The sequence below is a fragment of the Psittacula echo genome (genome assembly GCF_963264785.1).
Source record: "Psittacula echo genome assembly, chromosome: 4".
Lineage (NCBI taxonomy): Eukaryota > Metazoa > Chordata > Aves > Psittaciformes > Psittacidae > Psittacula > Psittacula echo.
Window position 1 is genome coordinate 29,714,859 of NC_137738.1, and position 26,895 is coordinate 29,741,753.

A 26,895-nucleotide genomic window follows, 5' to 3' on the forward strand; every position below is an offset into this window, starting at 1 on the left:
AGAATCCTCAACAAGTTGGAAAGAGCCTCTTGGGTCATTAGTGGAGGGCTGCTTTCCAGATCAATCGCTTGGTGTTTTCATCTAGGTTTCCTTTGAATGCCTCTAGTGGTTGACTCAACAACTTCCTTTGGGAAATTATTCCATTATCTAATCATCCTCATGATAATAAATGTTTTCCTAATGTCAGCCTTAACGTTTCTTTTTCCTGTTTAAAGTCTGTTAGCCTTGTGATGCTGCCCTTACCCTTAACCTCAGACCTCCTTCCACTCTTTAACATTGTTAACTCTCCAAGTGTCATCTAGTTGAATTTACTTAAAAACCAAAACAAACCCAAACCTTTATTCCTCAGTCAGACCAGGTTCTGTCTTGATTGGCTGTTTATGCTGTTTCAGTGAAAGAAGCAGGTTTAACTCATACCTTGATAAAACATGAGAAAGTATTGAAGACTTGCCTAAAGCCTTTACCAGCTTTTTATATTTTGTTCTGTTTTTAAACGTGGTGGTCCCTGATTGCCATAACATATGATCCAGTTTGCCCAGGGGTAATTCTGTTGAGGTGGTTTTGTTGCTGTTTTCACTTTTTTGCCTTTTTTTTTTTTTCCCCTTGGTCAGGCCTGTTTGGTTGGTTTCTTTTTCTAAAATATTCCTACCATATGTGTGAGTATGACCAGCTAGCACAACTTCATTTCTGAGAGCAGAAAGGTATGGTTCCACGATAACTGCTGCATGTGCTGTGGAGATGTCCAATAATGCGCATGGAGATATTTAGCCCTTCTACGGAAGGAGCATCAGCTCACACTGCTGTTCATGCCCACCTGGAAGTTTCAAGCTTCCTAAGGAAAAGGACAAGTTAATTGGTGTTACGTTGGGAGTTCCAGTCATTCAGGCAGACAGTGCAGAAGAAATATGCTTTTCCCAGTTTATTTCTGTGCTGCTGTAAGGGAGGAGTAGAGGGAGGAGTAACAACTTTGGGAACTTGGGCTCTTTCCTTGAACTCTTAGACCACACTACAGTAGGAGCTTCACCTGCTTCAAGCCTTCAACCCTCAGATGTGTTGTTCTGCTTTGTCTGCTGGAGTGAGGCATCAAGTACTGGGGAGGAAGGGCAGAAGAAAAGGAGAAGAGATGATACAAAGCCCCGCTTTAGAAAGGACCCCTGCCTCATGCTCTTTGATCCTAAAATAGAGTTTATTTTTTAAGCTTCTTACATTGGAGCGGAAGATGAGCAGTGAAAGGGATGAAGAGGTAACATTATGTCAGTTTTCAGTATTTGTTGTATTACTGTGTAGGTGGTGGATTTCTGTCTCCAGATAAGAGTGTCAGTGATGCATATCAGTCAACATCCCACATCTGGATAATGGATTATTTAGGCCTAAAACTCATTCTCCAAAAACCTCTTTCCAGGATCAAAAAATTAGCTCACCAGAATTGAAAGTTTCATTATTTCTTTTGAAAATGTTGACCTCATGACCATGGCACAACAGACTGGTGTGGATTATTGACTGGTTTTGGAAGAGAGTGCTTTAAAGGCTTTCAGCGGGGTTTTGGGGGAATTTGCTTGATCAGTTTGAAGCTACTGTTTACAGTAGAAAGAATAGTGGTAGCAATAAGAATGAGATGAATGAAAGATGCATACCAAATTAAGCAGAGATATTTGCTAGATTAATTCCTACTCTACTAGACTAAAAGCTTGCACTATAGTCACATTTTTAAAATGTAGTTTTAGCACTGATCTGCCAACTTCTTCATATTTGATATTTGAAATTTTGCAGGTCATTAGTTCATCAAGTGGACTTTTTCTTATTTCATTTAAAAAAAGAATTGAAGCTAAACGGTTGAGTTCCTTATATTACAAAAGCACATGCAGTTACACAATGATAGTTAAAGCCAATCTGAAAAACAGCATTGCAGATGATAGCAATTGAAGTCTTATTAATTTCAAATCATAAAGGGCATAAGTTTTCTTTTACCCTAATTAAGGTCTGAACTTTAAGTAACTCAATGTTGTGGAACTTCAGTAAAGGATATGGTCTTTTGATGATAAAGATGATGTGTTTATTCCATACTATAGGCCCTAAGCAAGCTGCATCCAGCTCTGTTCCTTTATAGGTAAAAAGCTGTATGGGTGTTCACAGATTCTGTTCATCTGTGGTTCAGTCATTTTTGTGTTTACAACTATTAAAAAAGAAAAGAAAAAACCAAACAGAAATAGTCTCTGTTACCATCACCTTTGGCTATGCAGAACTTATTACATTCATGGCTGATTTCTGCTTACTCATTGAAAATGTCAATTTACCTCCCTCTGAATTAAGGTAGACTAGAAGTGCTGTGCCTTAGTCATACTGATGGTAATTTTTAAGCATGGTTACCCCACGAAAGAATATTTGCATGCTCTCAAAGCACTGTGGTAGTAAGCATTTATTTTCTTCTGCCAGCCACTAGGGAAGAAGGCATCTAAATTCAGCAGACATTCATAACTGCACCAGTGACTCTTGAAGCGGAGTACATTGAATAAAACTTTGCTAATAATGTTGGGTAGAATATTTCTGAACATCTCACTGATTGTGTTTGCCTCATTTTCCCCATTGTGCCATTGATTTAATGTATTTTAGTCAAATCAGAAGCTCCCTGAACAAGTTGAGGCATGGAAGTCCAAATTGCTGCTCGCCGATTTTTATCTCTGTTTGTAAATAGCCATGCCACCCACACTCTCACAGAGAACAAGAGAGTCTATTCAGTTCTATTCCTGACGATTTTGTTTAATCAACCTGGATTTTTTTTGTGTTTTTAACAGCATAGGACTTATTAATGCAACAGTTAATTAACCCCTTTTTTAAAAAATCATTAGCTGTTTACATTTTGACACGTTATGGAGCATGAAAACAGTGCTAGAAGTTGATTAGGCACATGCAGAGTGGGCTGTTTTATCTTTTAGATTGCCTTGCCTTGCTAAGAGAGCAAGATAAACAGTTAGGAAAGACTTTCTGTCTTGGTTTTAAGAATGATTGCAGCTTTCAATTCAAGTGGAACAGGACTTCTCCATCTTTCTTATGCTAAAGTTTTCCATGTAGCTGGCCCAGTTTGTCCCCTTGGCTACAGCCTGGGATTCTTCTGTCCAAAACTCCTGTTGTCTATATACTTTAAATCAAAGCTGAATGGTCTTTTAAAAAAATGTGGTTGCTTATTCAAAAACTGTGGGTGTAATGCTCTGATGTTTGCTCTCTAGGAAGTCAAACCGGATAATCAAGAAAGTCTTCTTGGTCTGTATGACTCTGTGTAAACTTTTCAAATGAGCCAGTTGCTCTCCCTAGGCTTTTTAGGAGATGACGTCAGTGCAAAGGTTAATAAGAATGTTCATAGTAGTGGAAAATGGAAAACCACAAATAACTGAGAATATATTCTTCATAGGCGTAGCAAAGATTGAATATATAACAGGAGATTTCTTCCTAGATTTCTAATAGTAGGACAATCTCTGTGACTTTTTCTGTAATAGGGTAAAAAATGTGGGAATATTAACCCATTTGAATAAACTGTTGGGAATGATTAAAAGTAGGCCTTTCTTCCACCCTTCTGATGTCTACTGACATAATATTTAACTGAAGAACTAACACACACAACATATGGGTGGTTAAATCATGTTATAGCTCATCAAGTCCACCTTTCTTCAGTGTGATAAAACAGAAAGATAAAAAACAAACGAAACCCCAAACCGAACAAACAAACCCCAAAACAAACAAAAACCAATGTGCCCAGCACTGCCCTCCTTGCCAGATGTGTGAGCTGCCAGATATATGGAGTAACAACTGTTCAAGTCAAGAATAAACAGATATTGTTAAGTTTGAAGTAAAAACCAACGAAAATCATTTGAACAGCAAGGTATCAGTTTAGAACTGGATGAGATATTAGCAAAGATGCTCAGGGCAAGGCTTATCCACAGCTCTTTTGTTGCGTTTTCTCTTAAAGATGTGGAGTTTTATTTCATGCAGTGCAATGGGAATCCTCTCAAACTTGCTTGTGAGCAGGGGTCATAGTGTCTCCCTGAACTGCTTTTGGAATCTCAAGTGGAACTGATGTTTAGCTGAAGGAGCAAAGACAGCAAAAAAACCCTCAGTAGTGTGATTGTGGATGTTTCTGGTTGTAGTATGCACTTAGCTACTACAAAGAAAAGAGAAAAATAGTGGTTTTTTTTTTATTTGCCAGTCTACTCGCTACTGGGAGCAACCAGCAGCAGTTGAGGATTCCCATATGCCAAACTAGTAAACTGGCTCTTCTACCAGCAACTCTCATTTGTAGAGCACAACTGAGAAATATGTGTACTTTAGAGTATGTTTGGGGGTTTTTTGACAAATCTGTATAGCTTCCTTTAAACCCTAAAGAAAGAGCCACCCCTAGCTTACACACTCATCTACCACACAGATTGAATGGTAATTATAAGACTCAGTGTCATTAACCCTCTAATGTATAGGACTACAACTTCTTATCTCTTTCAGTGTCTTGTATGTTACTGGCAAGCAGATTAATGGCCTCTTAATTTGTGTGTGTGGATGAACTAATTAGCAATACTAAAATATAAAATCACCTTATATTTTCTTATAGACAAGTCCTCTGAGGATTTTGAATTTGTCTTCATGCATAAGGCAAAATAATCAAGGAACCAGAGCTTGTTAAATTTGACTTCATTAACACTGAATTCATTTGCCTAAGTACTCTTACCCCTGCTGAGCTCACTTAAGAATACAATTTCTCTGTCGGATTTTTTTCCTTCTTTCCCAGAATACATTTTCCAGTTAATAAGGAATCTGCATTATTTTTCTTTTTATAGGAATTTTTCTGTTTCTGCATACTTCTTTCTGCCATAATATCCAGTGTCGCACATTTATGAAAGATGATCTTTATGTCGGAGTAACTCCAGCTAAGACAGCCAGTTTGTAACAAGCTGCCAGATGTGTGCTGATCAGGCTTAATTTTCAATATCCACACACAGTCCCTTGGACAAGAAAGAAATTATGCATGTCGTCTTGTTTTCCTTCATTTTATGAGAAAGTACTACCAAGTGCATTGACCTTCTTGGTGCTTTGCTGAAGTCAAGTAATTAACCTATTGGATCTTGTTATTGCCTTTGTGGCAATAAAACTCTTGGTTAGTTGGCATGTCTCATTGATTGATGTAGGTGCTACAGAGAAGTCAAAAGCCTAACTCTTTTTTCTTTCCCCTTCTGATTTTTCATCCTCCATTAATCTGATGTTTCACTTCAAAGCTTCTGGCACCAAGTATTTAATTCATATTTTAATCCATTTCTTGCCATTCTTGCATACTGAATTCCAGTGTCTTAATCATCTGCAACCTCTTGGCTCTCAGCTGTTTCCTCAACTTTTGATATCTGGCATATAAGCCCTGTTAAGACACTTTCTGCTAAGTAAAATACCCAAGGCTACATCTGATATTTGACAGGATAATCCCAGTGGTATTTTCCATAGAGTCCTTAACTCTCTTGAGCACTGTACAGTTCATGTTTCCTTTTAATATTGGAGAAATGGTTTAATTGATTTTTCATTCAGCCTTCTGCAACTGACCTCTTTGCCAGACTTCATTCCTGACACTATTCCCAAATTGCATTTTCTCTCTCTCTTTGTTTGTTTCTTGTTTAGAATAGACAAATGCACTCAGGTGCAGGGAGTTATACACCCACTCCCTGGGTCAGTCTTGTTCTCTACACACTGAGGACTGTACTCATGTACGTTCATGCTGATAGAGGTGCGTTCTGTATCTGTTGATGCAGGCACTGAAAGAGGAATCTTGACTATCTGGCACTTCAGCACGCAACTTGCTCTGTGCGTTTTTTATCTCTGCCTTTAGTAAAGATTTCTGGGGAGATGCAGCTTTGGCAGGAGCCATGCCTATGAAGGCTTCACTGAAGAGGCTGGATCATCTGATTTATTTCAGTTGTCTGGCCCTCTGCAAATTAAGCTGAATAGCTTTGATCTTGTCCTTTTTGCCCACCTTGGGAGATATGGGAGATGGTTTCTTGCTATACCACACGCTCTTTCCCTTGGATCTCGCTATCAGCTGTCAATGTAGGAAGAAGCAGCATTTGCCATAAGCAGATCCAGGACTGTTAGGTTTTATCATTGTCTTATTGTTATAATCCTCATCATACTTACTTCTGGCTGATGGTTAACATTTAACTTCAAATGTAAGGCTTCTGAGAGACTTGTTACTTAAACTGTTGAAACCATTCCCGTTTTGTACACTGTCGATGTTAAGTGCTGGACGTTGTGTTTCAGGAATATATTCCTCAGAGGTTTATATCTGAGCCTTGGACTGATTATATTTTGATCATCTTGTATGTGTTGCATTAGACAATGAACTTGAAATTCCACCATATAAAGGCTTCAATTGTCTGTAAGCAGGTGCAAATAAAGACAGCCTGGAAAGTATTTGTTGTAGATTCAAACACAGTGCTGTTGAAATACACCAATAGAATGTCACAATGACTTAAGACACAAGCTTTAAAAACCTTTAATATTTGCAGTAAACTTTGTTTCGTAGGATTTTATAAGTGAAGTTTGTTTTAAACAATATTAAATAAAGACCAGAAAGTTAATGATGTGCAAAGCAAAGCCATGAACTGGAATAAAATTGTTCCACTTAAGTTTAATTTCATATCCATAAACACATTCTCACAAATTTTCCTCTGATGTAGCTTAATTTTTATTGACATACAAAAAGAAAAAATAAATTGCCAAAAGTTATTAGAATTTACTTCCAAGGCTTGGAGCTACCAATTGACCAGAATTAGCTTAACATGAAAAAATTAAATACCCCCTAGTATCTGAGAGCCTTGAGTTCAAATCTATCTCAAGTTCTCAGGATCTGAATGGAAACATAAAGAAATAACTGTTCAAAGCAGGAAATAATTGCTTTCTGGATTTAATTTTTTTAATCTCTCAATTTTGTGTTACACGCAGAGCATATAGCCGTATATATATGACAGTTATTTTTGTTTAAAACCAATTTCTGCATATACTTTTTTAAAACACAGTGAAATTCAAGCTTAGCAAGAAAATGTTAATGTTTACGCATTATTTAGTGCCAGTATTGCCAAGGAGTCTGCCCACGCAGAGTCCCAACAGATGCTAAAAAGATAGAAAGGCTGCCAAAAGCTGAAAGCATTGCGTAGTCTCCATCTTGCATTCAGTGTAATTTAAATTCAGGTGTTTATCTCTGCCTACTTTATTGAAATCTTCCAAACTGAGAAAAGGACATCACATTTAGTGATGTTTCAGACTCCCAAAATCTTCTTTCTTTATGTATGTTAACTAATTTCCATTAACTTCTACTTTGTAATGTTATTTAAATTTGACCTTTAAAGATAAGTCATTGCCTTTGTTTTATTTATAGACATATAGAATACTAGCTTATGTGCCAGAGGTCTGTAGAGGCTTCAGAACTCAGACTTAAGCATGATTAAGATGATAAAATGTGTGTGTCCACATAAAATAAATATGAAAGATGGATGCATGTTCTGTTCTTCAACTTGACAGTAGTGGGAAGATGCTGGTTTAAATTCACTGAATATCCTGATAATTTAAATTCTTTATCAAAGACTTAAAACCTTTTTACTGTGCAAAACTGCCACATGAGTAAAGATATCTAGGAATATTAGAACTTTATGTCCCCTAAATAATGTATTTTTTTTTCTGCTTAGTGAACTCTAGAAAACATGGAAGATATAAGAAGGCTTAATAAGAATATTCTTTTATAAATCATCCTAAACTGGGATGTGGAAGTCTTAAGCTTTTATACGTGTTTAAAGAAATTGTTAGAAAGAGTTTAAAGTGCAGTTGTGCTTGAGGTTTTGTTTCCCACTTTCACTTTGGATGAGAAGGTTTCCTTTTTGTACCTAGCACTGTTAAAAAATATCCTTCACACCCTCAGGAGCAAGTCATTGCCCTCATTCAAACAAAACTTTACTGAGGATAAATCGTGTATTTCACAGGACCACAGAAGGACTGAGGTGTCCCATGCAGGTCCCATGGAAGTGTTTTTGTCTAGTTTGTTTAAATGTACCCCTAATTAATCCTTCACTACTTAGGATGGCTTCATTTCTCCATGCTTTCCCACAGGTCTTACGAGCCTGCAGTTCCTGAAGGCTACACAGTAAGGACCAAGGCAAAGAAGGCACTGAGTACCTTCGCCTTCTTGGTGCCCTTTGTCACCAGGTCCTCTGCCCCATTTAGCATTTCCCCAGTCTGTTTTTGCTGATATACCTGTAGAAGTCTTTCCTGTTGCCTTTTACTTCCCTCGCTGGATTCAACTCCAGATAGATTTTGGTTTTCCTAACCCTTTCTAATCCTATATAATTTCTGACCAAAAACAAAAATTAAAAAAAAAATTGAAGATTTTCCTTTTTAGCTGGTGTCTTAGAGTTATTGAAAACTAAAATGCTGTTAGTTCTAGTTAAAATGAGAGTAACTGTTTCTGAGGATCAGCTTCCTTCTATTTATAAAGGCAGTTTTTAGCAGCTTCAGTTTCCTTCTGTGAGGAAAGCAGAAGTGCTTTGTGACTCCCTGAAGTTCCTATGTCAGATATAGGAGAAAGCATATTGTAAATGGGTAAAACTGACAAGGAGAAATATTTTTTTCAGGTGATTCTAGCAAGATAAAAAGGAGGAAATTTAAAGCCAAGTCCCCACCCTTCCTAAATCTCTATAATTTAGTTGTGAGGGATCATCACCCTTAGCAATTATAGTTAGATGTGTAAAACGCTAACAACATGTTACCCTAAGACGCTCTGCAAAACATGTCCTGGAAGCAGTGATTTGAAAATTAATAGAGGCACTTGACAACTCTTAATGAAAGCAGTAGCTTGAAAATCGCACATTTCCAGGCCTTTAGGTGCACTGTCACAAGGCTCCCAAAACCCAAGAGATATTCATTAGAGTGTTCTTCTTACGTTCATGTTTTGTGAATGGAAATGAGCTCCATTGCCTGTCTTGTAGAAACATTAGCCAAGAGGCACATGTTGAAAGAAACAACAGCAAGTTCAAGCAGTGGTGGGTGTAGAAGTAGTAGGGCTGGTTAGAAGCAACAGGGAAACTGGGCTCCGTGGCCTGTTTTGCAAGAATGTGTAAATATTAAATAATGATTAAAACAGTGTAATGGAACAGGAAGCCAGAAGGGTTTCCTTCTGGATTTGGTTTCCTAGCAAATGTGAAATGTGAATTTCATTTGAGGTTTGAAAACCTTTTGATGAACCCAGATCTTTGAGCACAGCTGGAGTGATTTATGGCTTTGTGATTTCAATCTGTAACAGGCAGAACTTTGCTGGTTATGCTGCAGTTTCCAATTTTTTGAGGTTTCAGATGTGAGTCATCAGCTTTTTCAGCCCTTCACTTAAACCGTTTAGCAGATAAAATTTTTCTCACGGCTGCTTATTCAGACATTTCAGATAAATCAAAATTAAGCAAAACAAAGCAACCCCACAACCTGCCAAACAGGGTTCAAATAAATAAAAGCCAATTCTAGTTCCAGTTCAATTTTACTTGCATACTTTAAAATAAAAGCCAATTCTAGTTTCAGTTCAATTTTACTTGCATACTTTATATAATGTTGTAGTTTTCAAGTCACATGTAATAGAATACAAAATTGCCAAGTACAAATTTCTCATAGGTAGGGGTAACCAGGGTATGCCTTAAATCATAAAGGCTTTTTTTTTTTTTACCAGGGCTTTGCTGGTTTTAAATAGTATGCCTGTGCAAAATTTAATATAATCCATATTTTGCTTATTGCAGCTAACCTGAGTCATGCCAAAGCACAGAAAGCACGTGAAACACTGTTTGCATCTCAACTGGAAGGTTGGAATTTGAGTTAGTGTGACACTGGTTAAAACTGGAGTTAACAACTGCTTCTGTGATCATTTGGTAGCACAAAGACCAAAACACATTTATGCTATTAATCAGTCTTACTTCCCTCCCAATTAATTTGCAATTATTTACAACATCTCATAGAGAAGGTAAATGAAACATCTTAAGTGCACTGCCATTGTGGATGCAGATGACCAAGTGTTACTTAACTGGGTTACTTAACTGGGCTGGTAACTTAAGGACAGATGAAATGAGTTAGCCAGTGAAGGTGCATCCTCTCTGACTACCAACATACTACTAAATTAAGTGTGCCTAGAACCATGCTCTATTCCTGAGGCCAGCTGTCATGGGGAAGCTTGTGTTCATGCTAATAAACTCTCCCAGTCTGTACGCAGGGTGGAGGTATGGAACTGCCGTCTGGAAACAGATCATGGAGGGTTTTCACTCAAGAGGATGCCTGGGGATTGTTTGGAAGAGTGTGTGCTGAGCTAGACCAAAACCTTCCCAGGGACCTTTCTAACAGTTTAGCAACATACACAATAGCAGTGCCTGGGAACATTCCCTAGAAGCATTTAATATATGTGTTAATATAGCCTCAGTGTCTATCAGGATGTTGGCAATGTCTTGGTTTTCGTTAACTCAATTGAAAATTTACTGTAAGAAATGCAACATACTTTTGCTGTATGAGCACAAAATATTGCATGTACTCCTTTTTCACTGTCAACTTGTTGTGTGTGTTGAGCACTAATGCCTATTGATGGCCAAGTCTTTCCTGACACTTTGTCAGGAGCCTACTCTGCTCTAAGAATCTGATGGCCCAATGCAGACAAAAGATCTGTTTTGACCTGATGCCAACAGAGCTGGCAGAAAAAAAATATATCCTAGGGAGTAAGTACACATCATTCTTCAATCAGAAACTGCTAGTTGTAGCACCAAGCATATTTTACAGGAAACAGAAGCAAATTCAGTGTGTGTGTTTCAATTTGTACTGTACAACAATAAAAATTCATATTAATGCGAAGTTTTTGTGGTAGGATAGATCTGATCTTGAAAATGCAGCTACAATTCATGCTTAATGCCAAACAAATGCTTACATAGTGATGGTTTGTCCCATTGATTCAATAAATGAAAATGTGTTCTTGAGAAATGTCTGATTTGTGCATGCAGAGCCACACAGAGCTTCATCTGTTCACTATATCCACTCTCTCCTGGAGTCTTCTCCTCTAACCTTCTGACGGGTGGTAGGATAGATGCAGTGAATAAAAGAACCTGTTTTCCCACTTTATAATTAAAGCAGACATACTTTTGAAGAAAGGTAATGTGGGAGCTACCTCAGAATGGTGGTTAAAAACGTACTTTATTGCAAGTTTGAATTTCAAATGAAGAACATACTTTGGCGCCTTTGGTGAAGTAAGGCCTTAATCCGCTTGAAAGCTAATAATATGATACAATTTATCTATTTATCTCACATTCATTCCAGGGCACAGGTCTAAAACGTGTCACTTACAGACATGAGTGTTGAAACTTTATCAGTGCCTAAAAAAATCACCATTTTGTACTGTTGTCTTTTTGTTTTTCCAGCTGTGGGACCTACTGCAGAAGTTGCAGTTCATCATGACATACATTGCACCCTGGCAGATTGCCTGGGGATCATCGTTCCATGTTTTCGCTCAGCTCTTTGCAATACCTCATATCCTTTATAAATTTGTTTTTCTTTATTCTTAAATTCCTCTTCATGTTTGTAACTGATTTACAGTGTTTGAACAAGGTGTGAAATTCCTAGATAACTTACTTTAAAATGTGAAAATGCTTGGAGCATCTCCTGAGAAATAGTTTTCTCTCTGTCTTGGCTGCATGGGATCTGAAACTGGGAAACTGAACTCCGACTCAAACTGGTCTGTTTATGCCTGCTCACTTCCCATCCAACCACAACCATCAGCACTGACTTTTGATGCATCCAGAAAGAAATGTTGTGATTGATAAATTAGCTCCAACTTGGGTGGACTTCTATGTATGCAGAAGCTAGTTCTGTAAAGTGCGGGACATATGGCTGACAGAGCTCTAAAAAGTTACTTTCTCAGTTGCTTCTACTTGGTATCTCGGGTGCAAATTCATTTCAGTGAGCCAATTTCTGTTGCAACTGTCCTAGTTTTTTATTCTGTTTCAGAAGCAACTGGATTTTAAGATTTCAGTGTACATTTTTCATTGTGGTGCTGAGAAGCATTCTTCTTTTTAACACTTCCTTTCTGTTTTATCACTAACAATGTATGTCCATCAACACTAAGGCAGTCCTTCAGAAACAGGAAACCTGGTTTGTGACACAGAGTAAGGAAGTAGGCCTGTTAGTTTTTGGTGGTAATTTGATATTTTTTATTAGACATAATTAAAGTATTGGTGTAAAGAGGCTTTTTTTTTTTTTTTATTGCCTAATAAAGGCAAATTGGATGCTATCAAATAACCCCCCCCTGATGACAGATAATTGCCCACTATACTTATCAACTGTAAATAAGGGAGACAGGTGCTGTTACTTGCTCTCATGACATATTTACATATATGAAACAGTTAAAATCACTCTTCACAAGTCAGATGGAAAATGTCTTCCAATGTGCATTTAGTAGAGCATTATGTCTTTCAGCAAAAATAAAACTGTTGCTACTGATTATGTCTTAGACACAAACACTTCACAGCAGAGTCATAAATGACTTATCATGGTGGCAATTTTTAAATCAAACATGACATTAGAGCTCACTTCAGAAAACATGATTTGCTGTCCCTATCTGTCCTCCTTGTTCTCTTTTTGTCTCTTCATTTCCCATGCTTCCTTTCCTTATCTGACACTTGTAAATGCTTGTTACTCTTTCGCAGCCAATGCTGGCTATGACTACAGTGTAATGTGACAGTTTAACTTTTTTTATGCACTCGCTTCCTGCTCTGTGCTCTCTGTTGGTTTTTGAACTTCAGACTCAGAGGGCAGCTCATTTTGCAGTCTCACTAATGCACAAAGACACCCTTCCAGGCCACTTTCTTTTAAAAAGTTTGAGGGATTTGAGGGAGGTATTTTAGCAAATATTCACAGGTTGCTTTGAAAGCATGGCTAGTGAGCCTTTTAATGGAAATATGGGACCACAATGTGCTGCATGTGTTTAAAATGTGTTTTGTAAGGTCTCGAGGGACTTTATGTGGGATATTTCTTATGAGGGTAGGCTAAAAGACTATTGTTACTCGGTGATTTGATTTTAATTTTAGTTGGAGATGCACTTGATTGCTGCACTTCAATAGTGGCTCCTTCACTTCAGTTACTTCAATTCATAGCTTCTTTAGCACCTTCCTCCCAAGAGAGGTGTAAGGAAGGACAACTGGTCTCTTATGCCATTTTGGAAACCGTTTTTCCTGAGCTTTCATGGGCATGGTTTGAATTAATGAAGAATTAAAGCCGAGCATTTAATTTACTCGGGTTGTTTCAATCATGTTCCTTTAACTTGTATCTTTTTTAGTACCCTTATCCATCTCCTAACTTGCTTTCCAGCCATCTGAAATATGACTTTAAATATAAAGTAAGCTATGGTTTCAGGCATTCATTATGATGTTTATGTGTGATATTTACCATTTCCCTCTGCTCACCTTCTCATTTCATACGTATTTCAAAGTGTATGAAATGCTGAATATTTTTTACCTTTCAGTCAGCATGGAATATTAATTTGTCAGTAAGAATTAACATGAAAGCATGCTTTTAAGCTAGCAGGCTGGATTATAGAGGCATAGTTGTTTCTCCACATACTAGCTTATTCCAAAGTAAGCAGAAACTCACAGAATAGAATACCAGACACACTAGGAGCCAGACTCCAGTGCAGAGAACAAAGAATTTCCAAGAAAGTGCTATCTGGGGGGGCTTTCCTTTCAGCTCTGTGTCAGGCTCTGGAAGGGCGCTTTGTGTTACAGAAGGTACACTAGGTAGCTGGAAAAGGGCACTTACTGCTCTGCCTACGCTCAGGATCTGTCCTCAGGCAAAGATTAGACAGGGTCAGCCAGTTAATAACATATTCTGTTCAGACGTGTCACCTCCATTATAGCTGTGTAGCATTGAAAGCCACCGATTACATGTTGATAATTGGCAATTTGGCACTGCCTGCCTTTCCCTTCCTTACCTTACCACCTCTTTGGTATATAAATAAGAACGAAAGCACAAAAACAAGCAGTTCAAAGAGCTGCCTCAACAGTGGTTTAAAAGTATAATTAAATAATTTCTATTACCTTAACTGGCAGTTTTCAGACTCTGCTATGCTTTTTTTTCAAACCCTGGCCACCTCAGTCTTTTCTACACCACTGAGTCCATTTCTTGGCAGTGTCATCTTTATCGCATCATACGCAAGACCGATCAAGTTCTGGGAGAAAAACTACAAGTAAGACTGTTCAAAAAACTTCTATTCTCGTTATTCATGAAGGTTTTGCCCTCATTAGTTTCATCTCTGGAGGTATTTTTGTTTCCAGAGATAATCCTTAAATTGTTGTAGGGTGTGAGAGTTAATCTTTGAACCTTGATTCTGGTGTTTTACTGTTTCATGATTATTTGGTTATTCTGCAAATGTATTTAAGAAATTATCCTTATGTTACAGATGAGGTGTCATGTTGCATTTGTTGTACAGACGTACAGTAATGAAGCCGTGAAAAAAAAAAATCAGTAAAACTCCCACTTGTCAGCCATTTTTGTCTTGCCTAGCCAGTGTTAGCAACTAAATCTGTGAAGCCTTTGGCACTAGAAGTCAGGCTGCATTAATACATTATATACTATCCTGATTAAGTGTTACCATTTGGGATGTGGCAAGTAACTCTCACAGTGAAGTGATGGCGAGTGTGCATTGTCATTCTTGCTTCATCTGATCTAGGAGTTTGACTTAAGAATTGGATGGTTTTGTCAGGTTGTAGCTGTCATTCAGTTTGACAAGGACACAAACATAGAATATTGAAATGATTGAGTAAAGAGCTTTTGCTCCTTCTGCCCAGAAGAATTTGAAAGCTCTTGGTAACTGGGATCTAATGGGCTTTCAACAGGAGTACTGGGGACCTGTAAACACTTTGTTTTCCAGATGGAGGTAGTTTTTTGCAAGGAATGAATGAACAGTCTGCAAGGTTAGGGACTGGATTCAATGACTAAGGGAAGGGGGAGGGAGGTGGTCCTTTGAGTCCTGTGCTCTGGGCGGTATGTGAGCTCTTCTCCCCCTACTAACACGTAACCAGGCTTCAAGTAACTTACTGCAGCTGCATAAAGTGAAAATTGTATTGGCCAAATTAGGACTTGGCCAGACCAGTGAGAAGTGCTACACTTACCCCACTTCTTGTATTGATGCCACTAATGTATCTGAGCACCTCAAAAGAATTCAGAACTAGAAATTACAGTAATTGTTTTTTCCATTATTTAAGGCAAAGGAGCTTGTTTGATTTTGACTTGCATCAGTGAGTGTGTACATAGTCATGTATAAAGCAATTACTTAGACAAAGCCAAATCATATAAAGAGGCTTTTGAGGGGAGCTGAGTTTTGTATACTGGGGCCAGATCTTAACAAAATTCTCTTACACATCTTTTTTGGGGGGGTCAACAGGTTCATGATTTCATAGGAGTGAAGCTGAGGGGAGTCATGGAAAGGCAGGAAGCTGCCACTAATCCCACAGACTAATTTACATTTTTGGATAGAAAGTTTGAACATTATTAAGTCGGAAGTGGAGATTTTAACATCTGCTACATTTTACTTCAACCAGAGCATTTCGAAGGCATTTCTAGGTACCAGTTAGAGAATCAAACTTGGTTGTAGGCACATCACTTCCGTATAGCTAGGTTAGCATAAAATCTGTATGTTATTGTAGGTAGAAATAGAACGGACTGATTTAATTTAATTTTGGTTTGTCTAAGGCTTTTGAGATGAGATGAACAGAAGATATTCAAAGGAAATTTCAAAAGATGGTTGATGCTTGATACTTAGATAAGGGAGGGGTCTTGTTTTCATCATTATTGACCATCTGTGACTCCCACTAAGGGAAGTGAAGAAGTTGGTGCTAATAACTTCTGAAAACAAAGTTAGCTAATTATTACCCATAAACTGTAAAACTTCAAGTGCAAAAAAACCTAGCCCTTTTGATACATTAATCTACCACTGTTTGTCCTTCCAAAATAAGAAGTAACTACAACTTTGTCTTCAACATGAATGCTTAAATTAAACTCTGTGGAAAAAAATCATGCTTTGTTTATAAGAAATTCTAATGTATCTTTTGTGATCTTCTCACTTAAAACTACAAGCTTGTCCCTCATAAACCTTTCAGAAGTGGAAAATAGCCCCATAGAAGATTCAGATACTCATCAAAGTGAAATAAATGTTTGGCTGAACCTGTGGCATCCCATAATAGGCACATGTAATGATTCCTCCTAAATTTATATTCATTTTGTCTCTAGCACTTGTGATTCTCCTTTGCCTCGTTTCCATTTCAGTATTTCACTGCTCACATGAAGAATTGACCAGAGTGAGCACTGAACTGAAAAATTCCTGGTTCACTGAAGGGACACAGTGAAAGACAGAAAAAGTCAAGGGAAGGGAGTAATTTTGTAGTAAGAATAGGCAAATTTTATATGAAATACTTAAATAATTGAATTGAATTGAATTGGGTCTTGCTTTACTGCTTTAAATCTTGACCCCTCAACATCTGAAAATTCAAAGGGATGGCAAAATTGCTTTCTTTCAGGGCTGTGGAGTTAAATAGGATCGGGAACTTGAACTGGAGTGGAAAGTTGTTCTGGCTGCTGCACTGACCTGTTTTTGGGCTATGGTGCCCTCCAGCCAGATGTGCACTGAGTTCTCAGGTGCTGTAAGACAAAACAGAACACACAGATGGAGAAGCTGGTGTATAGATTTCCTTTTTGCCATGCACATGTTCAGCTAAGGATATTACCACAGAATCATACAATGGTTTAGAGTTGGAAGAGGCCTCAAAGCTCATACAGTTCCATGCCCCCTGCCATGGGAGGGACACCTTCCACTAGACCAGGTTGCTCAAAGCCTCATCCAACCTGGCCTTGAGCACTGCCAGGGATGGGGCATCTACAGATTCTCTGGGCAGCCTGTTCCAGTGTCTCACCACCGCCATAATGAAGATTTTTTTCCTGATACTAAATCTAAATCTCCCCTCTGTCAGTTTAAAGCCATTCCCCCTTCTCTTGTCACTGCATATCATTGTAAAATGGCAAGTCGCAGGTTAGCTACAGCACAATCTGATACACGCTCATTTGAAGCAGAAGCTCTGGCAGATTTTTTTATTATTTATATTTATTATTCAGTAGCTTTATATAGCTTTTTTGTTTTGCCTGCTTTGCATACTCACTTTCAAACACTTCCTTGCTGTATTGATGGCTACATTAAATTATCTCATTTATATTAGCTACCGAAAACTCATTTGCGATTATATGAAGTAGAGGTAGTCAATTCCATGGTTATATCTTTTATAATTTAAACTCTTAATTGGACTAACTGAAAACAATTTTGATAAGCAGTCTAGATAGCAAAACATCACGGTTTTGTTTTTCTTCGAACTCATAAATTAGGTTACTTTTTTAGAGTGTCATTTCTGTTCATCGCTATGCTCCCACTTAACTGCTGTCAAGTAAACTTTTTTTTTTCTTTGTTTTAGTTAAGGAAAACTTATTTTTGTATCTCATTTGGGCCAACAATGTGAAATGAGATGAGGAAAAAACAACTGGTTCATTTTCTGTAAAGTGAATCCAAAGTTGAAGCCTTGGACATTAGCAGTAGAAAATGCCATCTTTATTAATAAAGCTGGACTATTAAGCCAGTAGCCCAAGTGGCGAGCAACCGTTCCATCTGTTCCTTAAAGTGTTGGTTTGATTTTCTCTACCTGGTGTTTTCTGAGTGCACGTAGACATATCTTGCATTTCCAGTGTTTCATTTAGTCCCATTTTTCTCTGCTGGCAGAAGAGGAGTTTGATTCCTAAGGTTTCTGACTGGGCATCTGCCACGCTAGATGATGTGAGCTGGAGCTGAAAGTCTTAGAGAATTAAGATGATGGCTTGTTTGTTTTTAAAAGGAGATGGAGGAACTCAAGTGGGTTGGAAAAAAATAAAACTCATTTTGACAGTAAGCAAACTGTGAAATTCCTAGTAAGCTCTTCAAAATTCAGGAATCACACTGTGCCTGTTTGTACTCTTGCAGTGTGTGTGCAGAGCATGGGTGTTCTTCCCTGCATCAGCAGATGCTGTTTGTTTATAGTGTGCACTTTGGTACTCACTGCATGCAGAGCCTACATATAACTGAGGTCAGAGATCTTTTTTTTGGGAAAGAGAAGGTTGGCTTTAAGAAGAAAAAAAAATAAGGCAATAACAAAGGTGAATAAGAAAGAACTTCTCATGCAACCACTTATTTACAGCTTCTGTTGACATTGTTGAAAAGAAAAGGGTGTGAAATCAGAAAGCTGGCTCATGAGCTCATGAGCTGGTTGCCTCGTGGGAGTCGAGATATGAGACATTTTCTCTCTTTCAGAATAATTAAAGATAAAAAATTGATGCAAACACCAGCTTTGTGCTGGTCTTAGCCTGGGTCCTGCTTCCCAGTTTGAAGAGTCCTGGTTTAGTCTTTATTTTCACAGCTGTTGGGAGTGATTAGGCTGTAGATGTCAGAAAGAGAAAAGGAAATAACAGTAAATCTTGTTTAATGTATAGGCACTTTAAAACATAAAGTGTTTGTTCAAACACTGTTGTGCCATTCCTCTGCTTTGCTTCTTTTCTTAAATACTTTGTCACGCTGCAGCCTGACCCTGTCCCACTCTTCCGTTTGTCTTACCTTGCTTTGTATCTTGGATACAGCAGTAGACAGAACAGAGTAGGAAGTTTACTTTCATTCCCCAGTGGGTCTAACTGCTGGATCACATTGAGTAGCCTATTCTCTGCTGCAGCTGTGACTTGTCCCTGCAAACAGCAAACTGCCATCAGAAATCTGGAGATTTCACTGCCTACAAGCCACTCATCTCTCCTGCTCATTCCTGTTTCTGTTCTTCTGGTTCAGTGCCTAGTTTGGGGTAAGGCACAGCTTGTATTTGCTTTGAAGGGTCTTGAGTGACTTACAATGTTGTGTAACTAAATTAGTTAGGTGTCTCTAAAGAGGCTGTGATTAAATTGCCAGGTATCTCAGAAGGAAATTACAGGACACCTCTCTGTGTTTGAGAATATGTGAGCAAGCCTTTCTTTTCTCAATCTTTTTAAATATCACTGTGTTACTGTTCCAGTCATTGTGGTCTGGAAGATAGCCACCTATAAGGTTAATACAGCTAGGAATGGAGGGTGAGCAAAGCCTCCGCTGCCTCAAATCTAGTGAAGCTGGTATTTTCTTTCATCCTACGAGCTCACTTAACCTGCCCATCATGGGCAGCCTGCAGGTGGAATGGGAAGAATTTTCCCAGTGTAGATGTAATTTGGGTTGACCCCTTGTTATGAGTATGTGTGGGAAAAGGAGTTGTGAAAAGTACTTGTCTACTCCCTCCCTTTTTCCCATAAAATAATAGGCCTTCTACTTCCAAATGCTTATTTTAACACATCCCAGTGCATCTGGTTTTCTTGTGAAGCTGCTCATCTGTTACAGCTGATAAGACGCCTGCTCTGAACACAAAATGTAATCCACCCATAACTGTCCATGGGCCTTCTTTGGGAGCTGACTGTTCGGACCTTTCATGTTCCCTTTTTTAGGGCTGTGTTTCTTTTTTTGGTCTTTTCTTGCTGTGTTTGATTTTTCACGTGTTTGTAGACCTCCATAGTGGTGATGTTTACAGAGGAACAACTGCAGCAGATGTTTATAGTTCACTAATGCCTTGGACATTGGTTTACAATGAATACATTAAAGAAATGTACATTAACCTCTGAAGTCAACAATCACACCATAAGTTAAGCATAGGAGAACCATTTTTTCCGTCTAATCGGCAGGAGTTTGTGTTAGCCTGATTTCCTCAAATATCACTTCAGAAATGTTATGTTTTGACTGCTGTCACTGCCTGTTCTCCTTACTTAGAGTTCAAACTTTTCTGAATACTTCCAGCCACCTGGCATGAAAGCCACATTGCAACCATGAGTTTTAGTGTTCATTGTGATCATTTTGGTTTCTTCTGAACTGTTTCTTTCTCTCCTAATTTTTATGTTTCTCTCTAGCTGCTTCTACTTCTATACTGTCTTTTATGAACTGACCAGAAAGAAGCACTGCATTCCAGTTGCACAACTTCAGAGTGTACTGAAACTCTAGTTCCTTTGCTGTCAGCTATTACTTAGTTTTATGAATGCTAGCCCCTTTGATGGCTGTGGCTCTTTTAAGAGAGGTCTTCACTGAGTTGGCCCGAGAGCTCCTTCAGGCTTTTATTGAGTGTTAAGTTAATTTAGAACTGGGAAAAATAGTATAAGTAACTATCAGTGTGTAGATAAAACAAAAATGGGTGCTTATTAGTACCTGAGACTTACAAGTCAAAACAAGTAGGACCAATGAGTGAATGGGTTTTACTCTGAAGTTTTTGTGTGTTGTCTTCAAATTAGAAGGACTGTTTGGTCCTGCTTGCAAAGCATGCAGAATTTGATGAGAGTCTTTCTAGAGACTTCAAAGGAATTGAGATCCTTGAGCATTCAGCCTAGACTGGTACTGAGGGATGTTTAGGCCTGGCTTGGGTGCCCACAGCTATAGCATTTCTACTGATTGTAGTGGTACTTCCTGCCTGGCAGTGATGTAAAAGCTGGAATATTAGCAAACTGCTAATTTTTTATTCATTAGTCTTCTACCTGAAGATTCCCAATATTTTTTTTATTTTTTTTTTTTTTTGTGGGGGGTGGGAAATGCTTTCTCTTGAAACAATGAGTATAAACTGGCCTTTAGGAAGTTGTGCCCTATTCTCCAGGTGCACATGTGGCCATGGTTCTGGCACTGGGAGAGAAAATAGAGAAAACCAAAATGTTTGAAGAACAAGGAACATCGTTGTCCATACTTCAGCCTTAGTTCTTGAAGAGCCCTCTGAAGTTACTTGTTATTCATTAGACTTACTCATCAGTCTTCTCAAGAACTTTCCCTGTACTGCCTCCCTACTTTACACCTTCACATTGCATACCACCAGTGCTGCCCATGGGCTTATACCTGCAAAACTTGCCTGGTTTGAGAGTCTTTAATCCCTTTCAGCAGGTGTGTAGGGCTTTGAGGAGCAACAAAGCCACAGCATTCAGATGTGGGAGGTGTTGCTTCAGGTAAAGCGCCAAGCTAGAAGAAGCCTTAGTAGAAGTTACACTCCCCTCAGCATCTTGAACCGTGATCTCACCTGGAGGAAGTGACCCTGTGTGTGTGTGTGCCCCTTTGGCCACTTGCTGTAGCACAGAGGTATGCACATCTCTCCAACCCAATCCTCACCTCATGCTTGACTCCATGTGCGAAGTCACGCTGAACTGTGAAAATGTGAGGGCTGTCTGAGAAAGGATGGGTGATGCAAACCAGACACCTTTAATCCAACAGATCTAGTATTAAAATAAGTGTTCTCTGTGTTGCCAAGAGTTTCACACTCACGGGAGGCCATACAAAATTCAAAGTTGTATTTTAACTGTTTGGCAGTATCTCCTTAACTGGTAACATCACTTCTTCTCAAATTTTGCCCCTGGCCGTCAACAAAACAAATTGAGGCTAATTGAATAGGAGCCATATGTGTGATAATTAATTGGGAGTGCATTCTGATTCAGTGCTTTGTAGTTCCCTGCTGAGTTAAAGATGCATTCACAACTCCAATTCACTGAATCATTCTAAGAGGACAGAATAAAGACAGAAGGGAGGCATCAGAGAGAATGCATGCTGAGACCAGGCAGGAACACAAGCAGAGATCAAAACCACAATGGGATAAATGAAAAGGGAAAGGAATCGGCAAAAAAGGAAAATGTGTGCAGTGAAAAATCTGAGAGGATAATGCAACATTGATAAGCAGGTACTCAGACTTATAAAGAAAATCATGAGTGTGATATAAGAGGACTTTTAAAGATATTTGGAAAGGAAGGCAGCAACAGGCATAAGAAAAGGATGAGAATGGACTCGTAGAATCAGAAATAGGAATCATGTAATATTTTGAGGGCTTGTGTGGATATACAGTGGCATTAAAATTTTATAAGCTGTTCATCTAATGCTTAGCTTCCAAATTATGTAAATGTAATGAGATCAAGTAAACACATGAGATTTCCGTCATGTCAAATATTGGAGACCTGTTAAAATGGATTGACTGAATTTCCATAAGAATAAGTGTTCTCAGCAAGCTTTCATCCCATACACTTCAATAATGTAGATCACCTTCTGGTTTAGGTGTAAGTGAATCAATCATTTAGGGGCAAGATGAGGTTTGGAGCACTAAACTCAAACCTTTGAGAAGAGGTTTACTCTAGCAACTTTTGTCAAGATGTGAAGATGGGAAAAATTGAGATCACAAAGATGTTGCACAAGTGTAACTGTTCTGACTGAGGTGATACGTAAATTGTGTACAGATAGCAGCTGGGAATATTTCATACTACAGCTTGCCCAGATCCTGGGTTGTCTCCTTATGTTCTGGACCCAAGCAGTCTTGGGGCTTCTAAAAGCAAAATGTAAAATAACTCTCACGTCTTTCTGTGATAATGCAAAATACAGAATTATTGTCACCATTGCTCAGAATTGTCTCTGAAGCTTTGTACTAGTTGGGACTAAGTAAATACTGGATGAAAGCAAGAGGATTGGGGATTTTTGATGTTTGTTTTTTTGTATGCCTTTTTCCCCTTAATTTTAATCCTATGTCTAGAAGTGTTTGTTCTTGAAATACCAGAGATTTTTTTTTAGTCTGAAGAGTACTGTAAGAGACTATCGTAATGACTGCTGTCGATGATTAACACTCTAAACAGTCCTTGCAGTGAAATATCTAGAGGTATTAAAATCCCTGGTTATGATTGGATTTTGTACAACTGCACAGTAGCAGTAAGATTTTTCTTGTTCTTCAGTGTAGTATCACTGATGTTATACTCAAGGTTGATGGCACTGGAATGGCTTGGTGAGCTTCTGCTTTGCCTCCCTTCATCTTTTGGTGAGAAATACATACATGGAAAACCCTATAGGGAGCTAAACTAGTATTTCTGATATAGGCTTTCTTTGTAAGACATGATTCACCAGTCTTTCTCTTATTCTTGTATTTCCTTACACTTTTGTGCCATCTCTACCTCCTAATTTTATTTTTAAGCAGTGCATTGCTCCGTGGAGTAAAGGAGGCAAACATTCTGGCCTCATTTGCTGAAGCAGCTGCCAACATTTTGGTAATTTTTTTTTTGCTGTCTGATCTTGCTCTCTTTTTCTAATGAAAACTTCACCAGGACTTTTCTCATCACCTCCTTCCTATTCTCCAGGTCCTTACCTTTCCTCAGGCTTTTGCCCCTTCACTCATGAGCCTTTGAATTAGTTCTGTAGAGCTCTTTATCCAGAGCTGGGCACAGTGGTGTAGCTTTCCTATAATGTTTGTATTGGCTCATGGTGGGAAAATCAGAAAACTAACGCTCACATACACTGTTTCCTACACATAGTTTTGAGTGTAATTAATATATTTGCTTTTAAATTTAAAGTACCTCTATGAATTGGAGATAGTGAATTATAGCTGTGATGTATGATCCCATGCTAAGTCCCAACCTTACAGGATCCTGGCCTTATTTCACTGACACAAGAATGAGTACAAACATCTGTGTGCAGTTGGCATAATCCTTCCACTTATAAAGTTTCTTGTATTGGTTAGTATAAAATACATGAAGATAGTGACTAGATGGCTTTCAAAAGAAAATAACATACTTGGACAAGTGGAAAAGAATTAAGCAGCAAGGTAGGCAAATAAGACAAAAGCAGGGATATTGATGACAATTTGGTAAAGCATTAATGAATATTTTAAAATATGCAAATGTTTAAATAACCTGGCTTACAATAAGAGGTGAATTCCCCAGCTAAACCTTCGAATATGCACGTATGTGGGATGCTTAATCCATGTTTGGGCACTCAGCTTTTGATCTCAAATTCACACCTCTCCCTATTGCTGCAGGAGCAGAGAAACCTCATCTGAAGAAAAGGCATAAGAATATGCCAAATAAACATGCTCACTAGTATGAGCACCTAACAGTAGTATGAGCTGAGGCCAGCAGTATGAGCACCAAACAAACCACAAAAACAAACTGAAAACCAAACTCAAGAAGGTGTCAGCATAATTTATAAATACCTTTTTAAGCTCTAAAACAATTATTGATGATAAGATCTTCTGAGGTTTTAAAAGGATTAGTCAACAGCATTGTCTTTATCAACTTTATCTCTTAGCCTTCTCCCAGTTTCCTAGTGTGCAATCAAAGTCACTTTATTACTGTTAGATGAAACACTGGAGCAGTCAAGGAAGGAGGGGAGGAAAAAAGCATAAAAAATAAGAATCAGAGCAAGTGATCGGGAAGAAGTTTCTTTCATTTTTAAGAGATCTTTATCAATGTGAGTTAAACCTAAGGCATATCTTCCATGCAGCTGCCCAGAAAACATGGGCATGGTTATGCACAACGGGGCTGTCAGCCTTTGTTGTTACAATCACACTGAAATCATTCTTTGTTTTAGATGAAATTGAATTAGAACTACCTGGGCGTCCTCACACTTCCAATTAGTACCATCGGTTTTGCCTCTGGTGTCCTTCAAATATTCATGGATGCCTGCTTATTCTGCCATCATTGTTGTAGCCTACTACTACCACGGTGTTTTAATGCTAAGCCTTCCATTTATAGTGCCAGCAGTGTAAGACTTTCACATGGAAATGCTGAATATTTTTTTCCAGACTCCTGTGAATAATAATAATAGGGCTGCAGCATAGTAGAGCTTCTGTCTTAGATTTGCCTGTTAGATGTCATGGAAAGGCAGATTAAAATTCATTGGACATAGACAAAGAAAAACTTTGGATCTACCCTAGAAATGCATCTCTTGCATCCCCCACAGAGGAACTGCTTTTCTTTTGTTCTCTTTCAAAGTAGAGATCCCCTACTTCACAGCAGGAATCCTGGAACTCTTGAATTGGTGTTTTGGGGCAAAACCCAGCACCAGCAATGCAGATAGAACAGCTGCAATTTTATTTTTGTCTTCTGGAAATAAGCACGGCAATAATCTTTTTTTTACTCCTCAATTTCCCCAATTCTCACCATCCACTGTATGTTCCCCAGGGTGCCTGAATCCCCCTCAGTCTTCTTCCTACCTTGCTAAGGAAACTGGGAGAGTAAAGGGGAAGAAGAAAGTCTTCCCAGGTTGAAAAATGAGGCAGTATTTTTGGACAAGGCAAGTAAAAGTGACTTCATCCTTTTGCAAAGGGAAGCAATAGTTATAATGGCATGAACAGTGCTATGTGAGCCAGTGGATTATCTCAGTGCCCATGTAAATGATGAATTGAAAGAGCATGAGATAGATATTTCAGGAACTAAGCAGATGTTGACTTTAAACAATCACTTGCTCTCTTGGGCAAGTGCTGAAGGACCTGCACTCAGTTTGTATAGAATAATGCAATTTAGGAAGAAATTCAACTACTGAGCTAATTACCACCTTAGATAAGTGGTAACAACCAAATTTAAAGTAAGATTTCACTGGAGGAAAGCCCAGGTCACCCACTAGATCATTTAGGGAGGTCGTAGTTGACAGTGAAAAGCCCAGGAGAAAAGGTGTCTCTGACTTGATTGTTAGTCACAGTGTATTGTAGTTTAATGCTATGCAAATTCCCATTGCCTTCAAGAAGGTACTTTGGTTACTAATAATTGTGGAAGAGTTTTAAAGTCCAAAATGGATTATGTGACTGAATTTATTCAACTAACTGAGCTTCAGGAGAGAGTTTGCTTTACACTTCTATTACTTTTGGTCTTAAAAAATAATAATAATTAAAAAAAAATCTTCAAAATATGTCTAAAGATTTGAGTTTTTCTCATAGTGTCTGAAAAGGTAAATCCTTCCTTGTCTCATGTGCTGAGGCCCATGTTTTAGCTGCTTAAGCAACCATTACTGTGCTTGGAATGGAAGTTAAAGCTGCAATCCTGGTTTTGTTTTGTTTGTGAGAGCTGTTCTGTTTCTTTCTCTTTTTCCCAGTCATGCTGCATTATCTGTCTCAGAGTGTCCTGAAGCACTCGTGATTTTCCTTGATTGTATCATGCATCTTTCTCTCAAAGAAAAATAAAAAGGAAAGAAATGGAGCCAGAGCTACATGCTGGGCAAAAGGATTCCTACTCATTATAGATTAGAATTTTCTGAAGTATTGCTTGATTTGTATAGGTCTCAATATGCCTCAAGAATGGAAATGCTTTATAGGTTGGTAAAAAATTGGGGTGAAGAATAGTATTGGCTTGTACCTCATACTGCCACACTGATTTCAGAGGGACTGAAAGTTAATAAGGAGTCTCATAATCTTAAAACATATGCATTTGGAAATCAGCAGCGTTTCTCTGCTGAGAATAGAAAATTGATTGAATTCCATAACCTAATCTTTATGCTTACTCTTGCATATGTTGCAATTGCAGGTGGATGTATATCATGGTAGAAGAATTCTGACAACCTTTTGAAGTAAAATCATTCTTTATATTCTGAACTGCTTAGAAGGCCCTCCTCCCCCCCCCCCCCCCTTGCCTTTTTCTGTTGCAGAGGAAATGAAAATTGCAGTTACAATAAGCTGAGCCAACCAGAGGCAGGAAGATAAATAATACATCAAATAAAATGCTAATCAATGTAGATAATGTACTAATGCTAATTACAAATAATTCTAATTAAGGCTCATATTCTCTTCAACTGTATTTCTTGCAAATTAAAGAACATGCCTTTTTAAAGCAAAAAAACCACTGCTGATAAGGAGTGAAAGTAAAGCAGTTCTGTTCCTCTTCTACTTATGGAAGCCTGTGTGCAATTTTTCTGTTGGTTAGTTTTCCACAGCTTTTTGGGAAGGAAGGCTTTAGAGGGTGGATGAAAAGGCTTTCCAACATTAG

General features: G+C 38.3%; 1 protein-coding gene across 1 annotated transcript in view; it reads left to right on the forward strand.

The window, feature by feature from the left end:
• PCNX2 (pecanex 2) overlaps window positions 1–26,895 on the forward strand; it is a gene marked incomplete at its 5' end in the record, with an annotated part of 150,298 nt that overhangs the window by 82,457 nt on the left and 40,946 nt on the right. Inside the window, 2 exons of the mRNA XM_080615762.1 lie at window positions 11,445–11,553; window positions 14,134–14,263. Of these exons, the coding sequence (XP_080471888.1) occupies window positions 11,445–11,553; window positions 14,134–14,263 (239 nt within the window). The remainder of the gene's footprint in view (window positions 1–11,444; window positions 11,554–14,133; window positions 14,264–26,895) is intronic.